Source organism: Rosa rugosa, chromosome 5, assembly GCF_958449725.1.
Source record: "Rosa rugosa chromosome 5, drRosRugo1.1, whole genome shotgun sequence".
Classification (NCBI taxonomy): domain Eukaryota; kingdom Viridiplantae; phylum Streptophyta; class Magnoliopsida; order Rosales; family Rosaceae; genus Rosa; species Rosa rugosa.
This window is the reverse complement of record NC_084824.1, coordinates 21038472-21055036: the sequence shown is the minus strand read 5'-3', so window position 1 is coordinate 21055036 and position 16565 is coordinate 21038472. Positions and strand designations below refer to the sequence as shown.

General features: G+C 37.9%; 1 protein-coding gene and 1 pseudogene across 1 annotated transcript; one reads left to right on the top strand and one right to left on the bottom strand.

Moving 5' to 3' along the window:
- Positions 1-10175: 10175 nt before the first annotated feature.
- LOC133711341 (dual specificity protein phosphatase 1-like) lies at positions 10176-14644 on the top strand (annotated as a pseudogene).
- A 129-nt stretch (positions 14645-14773) lies between these two features.
- On the bottom strand, positions 14774-16222 carry LOC133712325 (probable aspartic proteinase GIP2). The gene has a single exon (XM_062138429.1). The coding sequence runs from the start codon at positions 16088-16090 to the stop codon at positions 14840-14842; it is 1251 nt and encodes a 416-aa protein (XP_061994413.1). The 5' UTR covers positions 16091-16222; the 3' UTR covers positions 14774-14839.
- Between the last annotated feature and the right edge of the window lie 343 nt (positions 16223-16565).

The following is a 16565-nucleotide window of genomic DNA, read 5'->3' as shown; positions in this document are numbered from 1 at the left end:
GAGTAATGTATGAATTTTTTTCTTCTGTTTTGTGAATTATATGCTTATGAGTAACTGGTTATGGTTATGCTTTGAGTAGATATGGAGGAGGTAGATATGGAGGAGACAGGGCAGGGGCAGAACCAGACTGTGCTGTTTCAAGGTGTCGGTGGATATAGTGGCTGGCTGGAATACAATTACGATCAATCCAAGTGGCTGGCTGGCTGGCTGGCTGGATATAGAGGATATAGTGGCTGGCTGGATATAGTGCTGTTTCAAAATTTGTGATCAATTTAAAACCATATCAATGTAATAAGAATAAGTAGAGATCGTTCTCAACCGGGGATTATGGCCTAATTAATTCCTGAAAAATAAAACGTTAGCAAAACAAATTAAAGTACATATATACATATATATTATTTATGAAAAATACAAGTAAATTAAGGAGATTTAGGATTTATTTAATTTAACAACTAAGTAAATAAACACATGTGTGACACATCAAAACACATAATCAAGGAGAATTTTATGGATGGAACGAAATTAGAAGTAATTAACTACTATTAACACGTTGGCAAGGGTTCAAACCTCAAATCATGAATCAAAATATGTCAAAGCATAGAATCAATCAAGAACAAAGATGAACGCATACAAAGTTCTCTTAACTTCCCTTAATTAAATTAACTAGATGAACGCATCATAGTTAACCCTATTAATCATGCAATCACTAGTGGTAGCTAATCACTAACAAAAACACTTTCAATGCATTAAGAATCATGGAAGTTTGATCAATTCAAGTCAAGAACACAAGTTAGAACGCTAATCAAGCATACAAGACTCATTGTTAATTTACCTAAGTATTTTTAGGTTTTCCACCAAAATTATTAAAGCCTAGAACGCTAGCACCTTAATATGGATTCAATTACATGTTCATCAACCTAAGTATGCATCCAAAGATCAATTAACACATAAAAGATGGGATTCAAGCTTGAAATTAACAATCATGCAAGAAAATATAGAAATCACAATTTTTCAATTTAAAAACCTAAAACCTAAAACATACTTCATAGTATTCGGAAATCACAGATCTAAAATCAACACTTCATCAACCATAGAAATCGCAAATCATAAAACCAAATAAGGAAACAAAATCGCAATTCATAGAAAAACCCTAATTTGCTTTTCTATCAGATTTTGATTTTGATTTTAATTTTTTTCTTCTTCTGATTATCTTCTCAGCCATTCTCCCAGATTTTGATTCAGTTTTGCTTTTCTATCTAATTTTTATTTTTTTCTAATTTTTTTTTTCAGCCATTTTTTTGTGCGATTCCCCATGGTGTGTGATTTTTCACATGCGGCCCCAGCCCTCAAGGCCACCGGTCCTCCCAGAACGATCAAACCAGTCTTCAAGGTTTGTAGGTAGTTCTTATTGGCTTGTTTTCCCTTTAGAATTTCAACAAATCAAGAACAAACTGCAACAAATCAAGAACAAACTGAATAGATGATATTCAGCATGCTAGGTGACCTGCACAAAATTTGTGCTCAATTTAAAACCCTATCAATGTCATAAGAATAAGTAGAGATCGTTCTCAACCGGGGATTAGGGCCTAATTAATTCCTGAAAAATAAAACGTTAGCAAAACAAATTAAAGAATATATATACATATATATTATTTACGAAAAATACAAGTAAATTAAGGGGATTTAGGATTTATTTAATTTAACAACTAAGTAAACATACACATGTGTGACACATCAAAACACATAATCAAGGAAAATTTTATGGATGGAACGAAATTAGAAGTAATTAACTACTATTAACACGTTGGCAAGGGTTCAAACATCAAATCATGAATCAAAATATGTCAAAGCCTAGAATCAATCAAGAACAAAGATGAACGCATACAAAGTTCTTTTTACTTCTCTTAATTAAATTAACTAGATGAACGCACCATAGTTAACCCTATTAATCATGCAATCACTAGTGGAAGCTAATCACTAACAAAAACAATTTCAATGCATTAAGAATCATGGAAGGTTGATCAATTCAAGTCAAGAACACAAGTTAGAACGCTAATCAAGCATACAAGACTCATTGTTAATTTACCTAAGTATTTTTAGGTTTTTCACCGAAATTATTAAAGCCTAGAACGCTAGCACCTTAATATGGATTCAATTACATGTTCATCAACCTAAGTATGCATCCAAAGATAAATTAACACATAAAAGATGGGATTGAAGCTTGAAATTAACAATCATGCAAGAACAAATAGAAATCACAACTTTTCAATTTAAAAACCTAATACCTAAAACATGCTTCATAGTATTCGAAAATCACATATCTAAAATCAACACTTCATCAACCATAGAAATCGTAAATCATAAAACCAAATAAGAAAACAAAATCGCAATTCATAGAAAAACCCTAATTTGCTTTTCTATCAGATTTTGATTTTGATTTTGATTTTTTTCTTCTTTTGATTATCTTCTCAGCCATTCTCCCAGATTTTGATTTAGTTTTGCTTTTCTATCTGATTTTTATTTTTTCTAATTTTTTTTCAGCTTTTTTTTTGTGCGATTCCACATGGTGTGTGATTTTTCACATGCGGTCCCGGCGCTCAAGGTCACCGGTCCTCCCAGAACGATCAAACCAGTCTTCAAGGTTTGTAGGTAGTTCTTATTGGCTTGTTTTCCTTTTAGAATTTCAACAAATCAAGAACAAACTGCAACAAATCAAGAACAAACTGAATAGATGATATTCAGCGTGCTAGGTGACCTGCACAAAATTTGTGATCAATTTAAAACCCTATCAATGTCATAAAAATAAATAGAGATCGTTCTCAACCGGGGATTAGGGCCTAATTAATTCCTGAAAAATAAAACGTTAGCAAAACAAATTAAAGAATATATATACATATATATTATTTATGAAAAATAAAAGTAAATTAAGGGGATTTAGGATTTATTTAATTTAACAACTAAGTAAATATACACATGTGTGACACATCAAAACACATAATCAAGGAGAATTTTATGGATGGAACGAAATTAGAAGTAATTAACTACTATTAACACGTTGGCAAGGGTTCAAACATCAAATCATGAATCAAAATATGTCAAAGCATAGAATCAATCAAGAACAAAGATGAACGCATACAAAGTTCTTTTTACTTCCCTTAATTAAATTAACTAGATGAACGCACCATAGTTAACCTTATTAATCATGCAATCACTAGTGGTAGCTAATCACTAACAAAAACACTTTTAATGCATTAAGAATCATGGAAGTTTGATCAATTCAAGTCAAGAACACAAGTTAGAACACTAATCAAGCATACAAGACTCATTGTTAATTTACCTAAGTATTTTTAGGTTTTTCACCGAAATTATTAAAGTCTTGAACGCTAGCACCTTAATATAGATTCAATTACATGTTCATCAACCTAAGTATGCATCCAAAGATCAATTAACACATAAAAGATGGGATTGAAGCTTGAAATTAACAATCATGCAAGAACATATAGAAATCGCAACTTTTCAATTTAAAAACCTAAAACATGCTTCATAGTATTCGAAAATCACATATCTAAAATCAAAACTTCATCAACCATAGAAATCGCAAATCATAAAACCAAATAAGAAAACAAAATTGCAATTCATAGAAAAACCGAAATTGTTTACAATCCAAAAACCGAAAACAAATTATGGAGTTCATGGTTACACTTTTTGATCTTCAAGGATGCAAGAAGCTTCAAAAGGTAGTGGAATGGAGGAGGATCACAGCAAGGATGCTTGAATGGAGAGGATGATGCTTCACGACCTTGAACTTGGAATTTCTTAAAGTTGCCGAAACTTGGAAGAGAAGGGGAAGTGTTTGTGGCTTTTGATTCTGAATTTTGTGGTGTGTTGAAGAGCTTCACAAACCTCCTTTATATAGTGAACGACAAGGGATAGGGTTCCCTTGAATTTCTCTTGAATTACATCACTTTGGCCAATAAGAAAATTGCTTGAAAATTGGAGAGCAAGTAACCTTCTTTTGCCGAAATCTTCCATGTATCTAGACTTCAACTCGGCCTCCTTGTATGTAGAGTCATAATTCAATACTTATTCCTCTATTTTCTTTTCAAAATTTCCCAAGAAATTCAAAAATAATCCCAAAAAGATATTGCCGAAATTCCTTGAATATCTCTTGTATTTTTCACGGCAAAAAGCAATTAGAATGGACCATGGACTCCTCTAAGACGTCAAGAAGGATCTAGAGACTCATGTGCAAGTCTCATGCTTCAAACTTCAGGCCAGACTCTCCCAAAATGGGCCAATTCGAAATCCATCTTATGTATTGCTGAAATTCTTCAATAATCTAGAATATTCTTGAACTATCTTGAGTCATCTTGAAGACACAGTATCTCCCAGTCTCACCAGGTCTCCTAGTCCAACTGAGACTCTGTCATTTCTTCATTTCCGAACATCATTTTTCCGAACTCACTCCTAGTTGCATTAGTACTTTCCACTTGGACCTAGTTTATTGAATGTAAAGGAAAATTTGACCCACTTCCTTGGGCCTAGTTCATAAATCCTCACCATCAGATATGTAATGATGATTCAAAAAGTAAACCCAAGAAAAGATTTCTCTCGTCACCTCCCTCCCTCCTCTGCACACCACCCAATATTCCGGCCATCTTAACAATTTTCCTGTCATATTCAGAAAGAATTGGCATACCATTCATAAATTTGCTGAAACCAATGTCTGGAGTGGTTGGCATGGAGGCTTGTGATTTCACCAATATATGACTAGTATGAAAGTTGCTTTTGGTCTGGGTTTTCTACTGGTGTCACAGTGAAAACAAGAAGAAGAAGAAGAAACAAATGGGTTTGGAAGTAAGTTTTGTTTGTATTCGCTAGTTGGGTATTTTTGTACTAAAGCAACAATATGTTGTTGTTTTCAGCTCTCAGTTTTATTGAATAGGATAGTTTTTGGTGTCTCCCTCCTCGGGTCAAGCTGTATGATATTGATGTTTTTGTGGTTATAATATAAGTGATCATTATGCATAAAAATCCCAGCTTCTCTTTCAAGCATCGAGAAAGTGGACCAATATAAAGTCTACTTCTTTTATCGCTATGCATGATTCCAAACTCACAATTTCTCCAGAAATTTCATATTGAAAATGCTGAGACGAAAGACAAATGAAAACCCTTTAATCAGAGATAAAGCACCACCAAGTTCAGGGAGAAGCCAATCCTTTTTTTTTTTTTTTTTTTTCAAAAACTCACCAATTGTAACGAAAACAAAAATTATGAGGGCTGAACGATTTCAGCTGAAGTTAAAGAAATCATAGGGGATTATAGTTCATCTCGTAGTTCGTTGCGAAAGGGTCTTTTGAATTCAAGTTTTAATGTTTGTCTTTAATGATTTGGAAACGTAAGATAAAAAAAAAAAGTGTAGCAAAATGACCAATTTCATTGAAGTTATCAAAATTACGTATTTTGTTGCCAATAAGTTTGTTCATCTTAGAGACAAGTCTAATAGTGTTTTTGTTTGGTTTAATAGTTTGTCCATGTCTGTGTCCCCACTCCCTAGAGTTCCATTCTCTAAAGCAACAACACTTACGATTGGTGCCATGTCGCATGTCTGACACTTTTTGACATTTCGATACTTTTGAACACTCTCAGACAAGAGTTGAAACCGCATCAGTTGATTTTGACTTTCTAACAATTCGGATTACACAACAAACACGCATGTCTGATGTCACCATAATCAACACTAATTCAACATTGTTTTAGGTCTTTTTTTTTTAATTTATAAAATATATTACATGATTATGTATGGAGAAATTTTAAATACGCTCCCTCAATTACTTAATGCACCAAGAAAAATGCATACAAATGAAGTTTTTCTCTTTATATTTCATTTTTTATTGTTATTCGTTTTTTTTTTGTATGATTTTCCTTTGATTATTGTGTTGGATTAAAACCCATCACAACTTTTATGTTTGAATCTATTTTCTAATTTTGTATGACAAAATTGGTTGTTCTAATTCATTTTGTGTTATTTGTAATAAGTGAGGCAATTTTTCTAATTTAAATTATTTTTATATATGACAAAACTGCTGCTGCACCAACAGTGAGTCAGTTTCGACAATAGCAGGTAGGAAAGCTTGCTCTACTGCAAAGTTCACAGCCTGCTTACAGGCCTCTACCTCAGCATGCTCTGGAGAAAGCATGCCAAACAGTGGCTTACCACCACCAGCATGCATAGTGCCTTGCCAATCCCTTACAACAAAGCCCCCACTTCCTGTCTTAGTGACATGGTGATAGGAACCATCAACATTAATCTTGAACCAACCAATTGGAGGTGTTGACCAACGAGTCACCCTCATATTCCTCGTTCTCACTCCACCTGGTTTCAAGGCATGAAAACTAAAATCATGTAGCTTAGAAACCGTCTTGATCAAAACATCATTAACCTGACTAATTCTACCATCCCAAACTCGACAGTTTCGTTCTTTCCAGACACCCCATAGCAAATACACTAACTCACCCAAACTTTGTAAAGAAAGTTCACTTGCACAAGCACACAACCACTCCAACATATTATGGTTAGCAAAATGGGGATTGTAGCAAACCTGAAACACCACCGCATTGGATTGCAGCAGCTGCCTCGTGAAGGAACAGTCCCGACAAATATGAAGAGTAGATTCCACTGCCATAGAACACAGAGGATAGATCATTGTCTCTAACTCAACCCTTTTCGAAGCTAGTCGCTCCCTTGAAGGTAAAATATCGTGACACACTCTCCAAATCCACCTTCCACAATTTCTTCCAAAACAGTACACCCATTGACAGATCAAATGGCCTTCTAGAAGAAGATGTAGAAAAAGAAAATTGATAAGCAGTTTTTACTGTAAACTTACCATTCTTCTCTAGTCTCCACGTCACTCTATCATACACATCCCTTGTAGACAAAGGGATTGAGAGTATTGCTTCAGCTTCTACCATTGGGAAAGTGCCCCGGATTAATGTGTCATTCCATACACCAGGTTGACTCATCAGCTCACTCACCCAAGTAATATTACCAGCTGCACTGTTTCCTTCTTGAGGCATACAATTAAGCACTCCTGGAATCCAAGAATCAGTCCATATCTTCACATTAGTGTCGGAACCAATCTGCCAGTATGTGCCTTTCCTTAATAACTTGTGTGTGCCAAAAATACTTCTCCAAGAGTATGAAGGAGAAGGATGAGGTTCAACATTCCAAAAAGAATCATGTGGAAAATATTTAGCTTTAAATATCCGTGCACACAAAGACTGCGGATTATTAATCACACGCCATGCTTGTTTTGCTAATATGGCTGCATTGAACTCAGATAAACTTTGAAACCCTAATCCCCCTTCCTCTTTAGGATTACAAAGAGCCTTCCATGTCTTCCAGTGGATTTTTCTTTTGTCAAGAGAACTCCCCCACCAGAATCTTGCACACATCTGCTCCAAATCCTTGCAAAAATTCTTTGTCAATTGGAACACACTCATAGTATAAGTAGGTAGAGCCTGTGCCACCACCCTAATGAGAATGTCACGGCCTGCACCACTCAATAACTTCTCTTGCCAATTGGCTACCTTCTTGGTTAGATTCTCCTTAATGTATTGGAAAGTAGCCATTTTTTTCCTCCCCACATAAGTAGGTAAACCTAAATATTTCTCATGTGAATCAACTATCTCAACACCCAACAAACTAGCAACCTCATCTTGCACAGACTCTGTAACATTTTTGCTAAAAACCACCGAACTTTTATCAAAGTTCACCAATTGGCCAGAAGCTCTCCCATAAGTCTCAATAACATCTTGTATCTGATAACAAGATTCCAACGAGGCTGAAGCATAAAGCATACTGTCGTCAGCAAATAACAAATGGCTTACCGAAGGAGCATCACTACAAATCTCGATGCCAGACAAGAGACTAGCACTCTGTTTCTGTTGGAGCAAAGCAGAAAAACCCTCAGCACTAATTAGAAATAAATATGGAGACAAAGGATCACCTTGCCTCAATCCTCTACTGAGAATCACAATACCACGAGGCTTACCACGTAGCAGGAATGAATATCGAACAGAGCAAATGCATTGCATAATCATGTCAATCCATATAGAAGCAAAACCAAACCTCTCCATTACTTTTCGAAGAAAAGTTCACTCCATTCTGTCATAGGCTTTACTTAAATCCAATTTCAAAGCCATCCAACCTTGATTCCCGTCCCTTTTATTGTGGACAAAGTGAGCTAACTCATTTGCAACTAGGATATAGTATGTGACCAGCCTGCCTGGAACAAAGGCACTTTGAAAAGGAGAAATCAATTCCGGCAAAATAACTTTCAATCTGTTGGCAATAACTTTCGAGCAAATCTTGTAGATAACGTTACACAATGTTATTGGCCTCAAATCAGAAATATGTTCTGGATTAGATACCTTTGGGATTAGACAAATATGAGTGAAATTTATTTGTCTAAGAAGTTGACCGGATTGTAAAAAGCTCCTTACCGCTTCAGTAACATCTTCCCCAATGGTATCCCAGTAATGTTGGAAAAACAACAGAGGCATCCCATCAGGTCCTGGTGATTTAGTCGGATACATCTGAAAGAGGGCACATCTTACTTCCTCTAAAGAATACTCCGCACATAACTGTTCATTCATCTCCCGAGACACACATGGTTGAATAGCTTCCAACGTAGTTTGCATAGCCTCCAAATCAATATTAGAAGCAATAAACATAGAATTAAAATAGAAGGTGACAATTCGTTCCATACCTTCATCATCCTCACACCATTCTCCGTTCTCATCAAACAAACCATGCAGGGTATTTTTCCTCCTCCTATTAGCTACCTTTCTATGAAAGTAACCAGTGTTTCGACCACCTTCTTTCAGCCATGTAACTTTGGATCGTTGCTTCCAAAAAGACTCATCTTCATATAGTAAAGCCTGAAGTTTCTCCATCAACTGCTTCTTCTCAGCCAGTACAGTATCAGTAATAGTGACATCAATAAGCTCATCCATTCTTGCCCTAATACCCAACATCTGCAACTGCCTTCCTTTAAAAGTTTTTTTTCTGCCATTTATCCAACGACATTCTTGTGTGAATAATCTTCTTTGCAACCTGAAACATGGGAGGTCCTGACACATCATTCTTCCACGCCTCAGATACAACATCATCGCACTCACTATGCTGCAACCAGCAGGCCTCAAATTTAAAACGGTGGTGTCTTGGTCTTTTGAGCAGAGGCACCGTACTAGCGTACAAAAGTATTGGGACGTGATCAGAATCGCTAGGGGGAAGATGTTTCAGCCTTGCAAACCCGAAAATGTCACACCATGACTCCGTGCACACAGCTCTGTCAAGTCGGAGTTGAGTTACAGAGTTCCACCAGGTCGACTGCGGTCCTTGGAATCCCAGATCAAGCAATCCACAATAACCTAACGCTTCCCTAAACCCTCTCATCTATCGTTCTGCCCGAGCAGGGCCATCTTTCTTTTCATCATTATTTAGGATTTCATTAAAATCTCCGATGACAACCCATGGCAGAGAATCAAGATCACCTAGATCACGTAATAGTTGCCATGATCGATCCCTTTCTGACATTCTGGAATAGCCATAGAACCCCGTGAGACGCCATCTAGGGTTACTAGGTCCTCCTTCAATCACTCTGTCGATATGGTGAGGAGAAAAAGTGCCGACCTGAACCTTCACCTCCTCTGTCCAAAACATCCCCAGTCCTCTGGACTGACCATCACTCAAAACCTCCTTTGAGTGCGCAAACCCTAACGCCAACTGGAGTGCTTTAAAATCAGTTAAGCTTCTGATCTTGGTTTCGCACAAAAAAATGATCTGAGGCCTATTTTGAGAGACAAGGTCCTTCAAAGCCCGAGTTGTTGTGTCACTGCAGATTCCCTTGCAATTCCAGCTAAGTATTTCCATATCCATGGTAGATCGGATCTCGCTTTCTAGGAACCCAGAAAGTAAACCCTAGAGGAGGCTAGGTCAAAAGTTTTTTTACCCAAATGTTTGTAGCGCGTGTCGGAGTGGATCAGTTGAGTTGGGGCGTAGTCGTGGTTTTTCGTTGTAAGCTTTTTTTCTTGAGCGAAAAAAACAATAGTAAATATTTAAAATTTTAATATTAAACTCTTGTAAAAAAGGGGCCAAAAGAAAAAAAATGGAACAAGTCTGTTCGGAGTTCGGACCCCGACTCTCCCGCCGAGTCTCAAGAGTGTGTATAAAAGCGGACCCAGAACTCAATGATCAAATGCTAGTTCCAAATAGACTCACTCTCTCTCAAGTCCCCAAGTTTCCGATCAATCACAGCTTTCCCAGTGAGTTTCTCTTCTCTATATTTATCATTTCAACTTCTAATTTCCTATAACTCTCCAGTCTCCATCATATTGAATTTCTGGTTTCATATCTGTTCTGGATGTTTATTTTGTTCTATGTGATGCGAAACTTACACATTCTAGGGTTCTTTCAACAAGTTAATGTTGAAGAAATTTCCTCTCTTGGTTCGGGCTTGAGCTATACTCTGGGTTGTCTGGATGAAATTCAATCGTGGCAAACATCTTTTTAAAGTGTTTCAAACTTCAGTTGAAAGTTATTTATGTACATGCTAGATTTTTCTGGAGACATTGTATGTTGTGCACAGTATTAGCTTTGCTCTTACTCTGTGTATCCTTTTTGGAACTGTGTGTCTTTCTGTTTCAGTTACTAAGTTGTTGTCCACTGGATATGGTTTTTTGGGAATCTGATGCAATGCAACTAAAAAGGTTTTACTTTGTCTATACTTGATTCTGTTTGTTAATGATTTGGGGATTTTTCGTGCAGGACTGTAAGCGTAGAGGAGTTGAAAATTTCTTGTGACTAGCAATGGCTCAGGTAGATGATTACCTTAGGAAACAAGCTGCTGAATTGTTGCAAGCTATGAATGGGGGATACTATAAAGAGGACAATATCCCCTGCCAGATTGAAGAGGTTATTAGATTTTAATTTCACAACAAAGAGTACTTGTATTGTTACCGCTTTGCATTGTTTTTTTTTTTTGCACTGTTTTATGCAGCTAGGATATCATTTGTTTTTCTTGCTTTTCAATTTGTAGGGTCTCTTCTTGGGTTCTTTTGGACTGCAAATGACGAGGAAGAACTGAACAGGTTGAACATTACTCACATTTTGACAGTGGGTAGTGCAATGCCTCCTGCATATCCAAATGATTTTGTCTATAAGGTTTTAAAAGATGGGAACATTCTTCTGTGCTGTGGTGAAATAAGTTAATTATCTTCTTTTCGTGTTTTTTTTTTTTCCTGGAAATGTCTTTTGGCTTTTAAACCAGAGTCTACGTTTTTGAGATAATTTCCTTTAGTCTAGTCTCCTAGTTTCTTATTTCTTGCACTCAGTCTACTACTCGTGTTATCTAACCATTTGTTTTGTATAGCTGGGATGATCCTTTAGCTTTTAAAATTTTTTGCATCATATCTTTTCCTATAAAATATAAATAGTTCTCCTTTGGTATAGTCTGTTCTCACACATGAGAAAGCATTCTGCAGTACTTTTCCCACTTCATTATGGCCCGTTCTCACCAGCCTTTACATCATGACAATCCCTCAGAACTCCATATAAGTATCTAATGCCTTGAACCTATGAGCGTTTCTGAACCCTGTAAAACATAAGTTTGATATTGTTTCAAGCAAAGGTGACTTCTGGAACTGAAATTTCTTTTTACTTTATGATGCTTTTTCAAAATTGAGGTAGTTTCTGACGGACCAAGTACAAACACAAAACAGCACTTTGATGAGTGTTTCGATTACATTGAGGAAGCTAAAAGATCTGGTGGCAGTGTGCTGGTTCATTGCTTTGTGGGAAGATCCAGAAGGTTTTGTCTCCCTGTCTACATTATTCCTGTTTCAGCTTATTGACTCATTTGTAGTGACACGTATATCATGGATCTGATGACCGCACACTGTTGATAACTGATAAGTCCTATAAAATGTGAACCCCTGAAGTATACTTCTACTGATCTCTTTCTTGTAAAACTTCGATGTAAATAATTTTTTGCTTAAACTGTGTAACTCTAATGAATTCTGAATGTAAATGGTTAGAAATTTAGAAGCATCTGTTTTCAATATTACAGCTGAAAAAACAGATGCTTCTACTTAAACCTTCCTAAACTGTAGTGAAGCCGATTTTAGACTATTTAAGTTAGAAAACATGCGGTGTGGAAAAAAGTGCTAGAAGAATGAAATACTTTGCTTCTTCATAATTAGAACTTGGAAACTGCAACAATTTGGACACCTGTTTATCGGAAAGAATTTGATTTATTAATATTTCTTTACAAACAAGCTTGGACTTATTAATTGTTTGACCATGCAGTGTGGCTGTTGTTGTTCCTTATCTTCTGAAAAAGCACGGTATGACCCTCTTCGAAGCTCTTGATCATGTGAAGAGTGGACGAGCACGGGCAGCTCCTAATGCTGGTTTCAGTACACAGCTGTATGAATATGAAATGTTTCTTTCTGGTAAGTCTTTATCTCCTAAGTGGCTCCTTCTCAAAAATTGAAATAGTAGGTGTATGAATTGCATCCTAAAAAAGCTGCACAAGTGTGGTATACTGTTGGTTTGGGAATTATCTTCAGTCTCCTGAACCATGCGATAGTACTATAAAGTTTTCCATGCTGCCCCTGTTGGAACTTCTAAATGTGAGCATAGAGTTTGTTGGTAATGACCAAATATCAAACTCTTTCGAAATTACAACTTGATTTGTGTCTGTGTGGGAGACTTGAGCATGTCACGTTACTATATGCTGGATTATAAGGTAGTGTGAAGAGAAAAGTAGAAAATGCTTTACGATAGTAGCTAATGAAGAGAACAAGAAAGTGAAATGTGTGTCGAAATTGGAAAACCCGCTTTATTGTGTTGCTGATTTGTGGTTTTTTCTTTATCCCAGGTTGTTACAAAAAAAAGAAAGCATGAGCCCTTGAGATTGTGAATAGGATGTAGTTCAATACGATAATCATATGCCAGAAGGCTAAAATTTTAATTTTAATTGCATTAAGATTTTATGTAGGGACTTCCATATACTTTACTATGAAGCCTGCAGAATTCTTGCAACTTCGCAAAGGTTAGTTAGATGACCAGTACCTTTTATTATTATAACTACAAGATTAATCAATGAAAAATGCATCTTCATCTAATCTGTAACTCCAACGAAGCTAAACTCTAGATGTGAAGTTAGTGTTGGTGCAAGTTGTTTGCCGGGAAAGCAGTGATGAGCTTAAACCAAGCCTGGAAGCAGCCAAATCAATCTGCAGGAGATTGTCCTCCAATTGGTGGCCTCTAATCACAATAGAAGCCCCTGGATCTACACCCCCATCCACAAATCCGAGGCACAACACGTCCTTGCTCACATCCACCATTGAGTTTGCACCAAACACCCTCCAGTGTAAAGTCTCAAAACAAGATCAATGGCAGGTACAGCCCAACCCAGCCGCGTAACACCAATCTTCTTTGGGTCGAAGCATGCTCCGGAAGGTGCCACAGGTGTCACTCTTGGTATGTAAACGAGCTCTTTGACAAATGCACTAACTACAGCATTGTAGATTGGGGTCTTCAATAACGTTTAAGGATTGACAGTGCTAATCTGTGTGCCACCATTGCCTACATCGTCAGTGGTTAGCAATGAAAAATTTAACTGAACCAACCAGCTTTTCGTTGATTTTGATCAACTTTATGTTAATGAAGTATGCATTAGGGTCGCCTACAACATAAGCACCTACACTTCTCATGGGGTTGAGGATCAATGGAGTGAAAGCAAGAGACTTAGAGATATCAATACCCGGCCAGATAAACATAAGGTCCATCTCCGAATAATGCACATAAGGTCCATCTCCGAATAATGCAACACCTTTAGAACTTGTGGAAGAGCTCAAACAAATGGCAAATTTCTGTGGAAGTTAAAGGCAGCAGCAAATAGACAAGGAAGTCCAATTCCAGCCATACCCTTAAAGCCACTTGCAAGTCCATCCAACTGAAATGTGGGAGAACAAGTGAATAGGAGGTTGGGCAAAGAAGCAAGGCTAGTAGGTTTAGACCCTCTGTGGAATGGGAGGTACACAACATCTTGAAAAGCGTCACCGCCTGTGGTTATGCCAGTCATGCTGTTTCGTGGGAAAGAATTCATGTGTTATTGTAGCAGCGTGGCTTAGCAGGAGAGTAGCACTTTGTAGTATAACTGATGGAGTTTGTAAGTTTGTATAAGCTGAGTTGCAAGGGATAGGCTTGTAGGTTAGGTAGATGAGGCATAGCCTTGCTCACAATCTACCCATAGGAATTCACCTCCAAGATCTAGTGTTAGTTTTATGGACACAGAAGGGGATCTTTACATGATGCTTGTAATGTGTTGAAGGGTGGAAGAGTCTTTTTTTTTTTTTTGAAAGGGGTGGAAGAGTCTTTAGAGACTGGAAGAACCATAGTTTTGGGTCTGAAAGATGTTTCGGCTCGGGAATGAAAGATGATGACTAGTACTGAGCAATGAATAGAGAAAACTTCACCCATTCACAGCCTCCCAAGTCTTGATGTGTTTGACCAATAAAGATAAGTCTCTTTGTGTTGATTGTTGAAAGTGATTCATTTTCAATAAGGATAGGGAGGAAATCAGAGACCAAATCTAGAAGACTTCAAGAGTGGCAACTTGACTTCGAATTCTATGTAGCTACATGTGCCATCAACATGTGTGCATTATGTATCTATAAGACTACAGCTAAAAACCTCGTCTAGCATAAGATGAATTCTGCTTTTACCAAAAATGAAACAAACAAATCTCATTTACATATATATATGTTACATTGAATCTTTAAACCCAAAACCCAGTCCCAGATCAGAGCAAGTATTCTGATCCATCAACGTGGAAGAACTAAATCCTAGCATAGAAGCACCCAAATCAAAATGTAACAGGGTATCCTCCAATTGATGACCCCCTAACACAATTGAAGTCTTCTGCTCCAAACCACCATCCAAGAACCCCAAACACATAACTTCATCGCTCACTTGAACCATGGAGCTTCTACCATGAATTCTCCACTTCACCATCTCACTCTGCAGCCCCAAATCAACAACAGGCGCTCTTGAACCAACCCGAATGCCATCGATGTTTTTGGATCCAAAACAGAGTCCAAATGGTGCCACAGAATCCACCCTAGTCATGTTCATAGCCACAGCAGCTTGCTCATAAGCTTTGACAAATACAGCATAGACTGAGCTTTCCAAAGTAGAGTAGGGAACAACTGTGCTTAGCTTAATCCCTCCAAGACCCTCTTTGTAATTCAGAGACAATTGCTTCCCGTTGACTCTGATTGACTTCAGGTTGATGAAATACTCATGTGGTGAGTCAACTTTAGTAACCAGGGGTGTGTATGTGAGTGAGCCTGAAACTCCAGAGACAAAATAAGAACCATATTCCCCATTGTCGTGTAAAACGACCCCGTTTGATGAAGACAGGCAGAGGATGAACTGCGGTTTGGAACCAAATGCTGCAGCAATTTGGGACGCCACCGAAACTCGACTCCTTCCGAGTCCTAACATTCCTCTAGCCCCAGTTGCTAGGCCTTTCAGAAGCAATTTGGGTGCACAGGAAAATAAAAAATAGGAATTAACAGCGGTGATGGGCTCTGTTTTGGACCCATCAACGAACGGAAGGGCTATGATGTCTTCTGCCAAATCCCCTTGTGTGGCCATTTGAGTGATTCTGTTTTCTGGGAAAGTCTCACACTTGCTGGTCTTGCTTTTTTGGGTGTTTGGGTTTGCTGATAAGCATTTGATTGAGCAATGAGAGATGAGAGTTCTAGAAGATGAAGACCCGGAATCGGAAGGGCAGCCGAGCCAGAGGAAAGGGCCGCCGAGATCGATGACGAGGTTGGTGGGCTGGAGAGGAGAGCCGTGGTGGATCTGGGTGATGTACTGGAGGGTTGATAGATCTTTGGTGACGTGAAAGATGGCACCTTTTTGTTGTGGGTGAGTATGTTTGGATTGAGATGTGTTGAAATTGTAGGCGAAAGAGCAGAGAAGAAGAAGGAAGTGCAGAAAAGCAGCCATGGGAGAAAAGCAGAGAGGATTGGGGAGAAGAGGGTGAACGGTAGTTGGTAGGTAATATATGATGCGGAGGGTTGCCGCGGCTGGTTATGAAGGACTTGACTGACACAGAAGAATGGGAAATTGGGAATGGATAAGGGATTTGTGATTTGGTGACTTTAGGTGACTAGACTTGGTGGTGTTGTTTTGTGGTCCATTTCCCACTAGGACGTGGCCAATGTTTATCATGTTGGATAGGCATGTGAGTTTGGATTTCAGCACATTTTTTTGGCTAATTCTTAGGTGCGGGTAGCCGCACCACGTGTACGGTGCGGCTGCCCAATCAAATCTCAGAATTTTTTTTCTTTGTTCCGAAATTGTCCCTGATTTTTAAATGTGAAATACCCAAAATACCCCCCTGCTAGGGGAATGATTGGCCTGCCGCACCACGTGGCGGTGCGGCTGCCCCACGCAAGAATCACTCCATTTTTTTTATTAT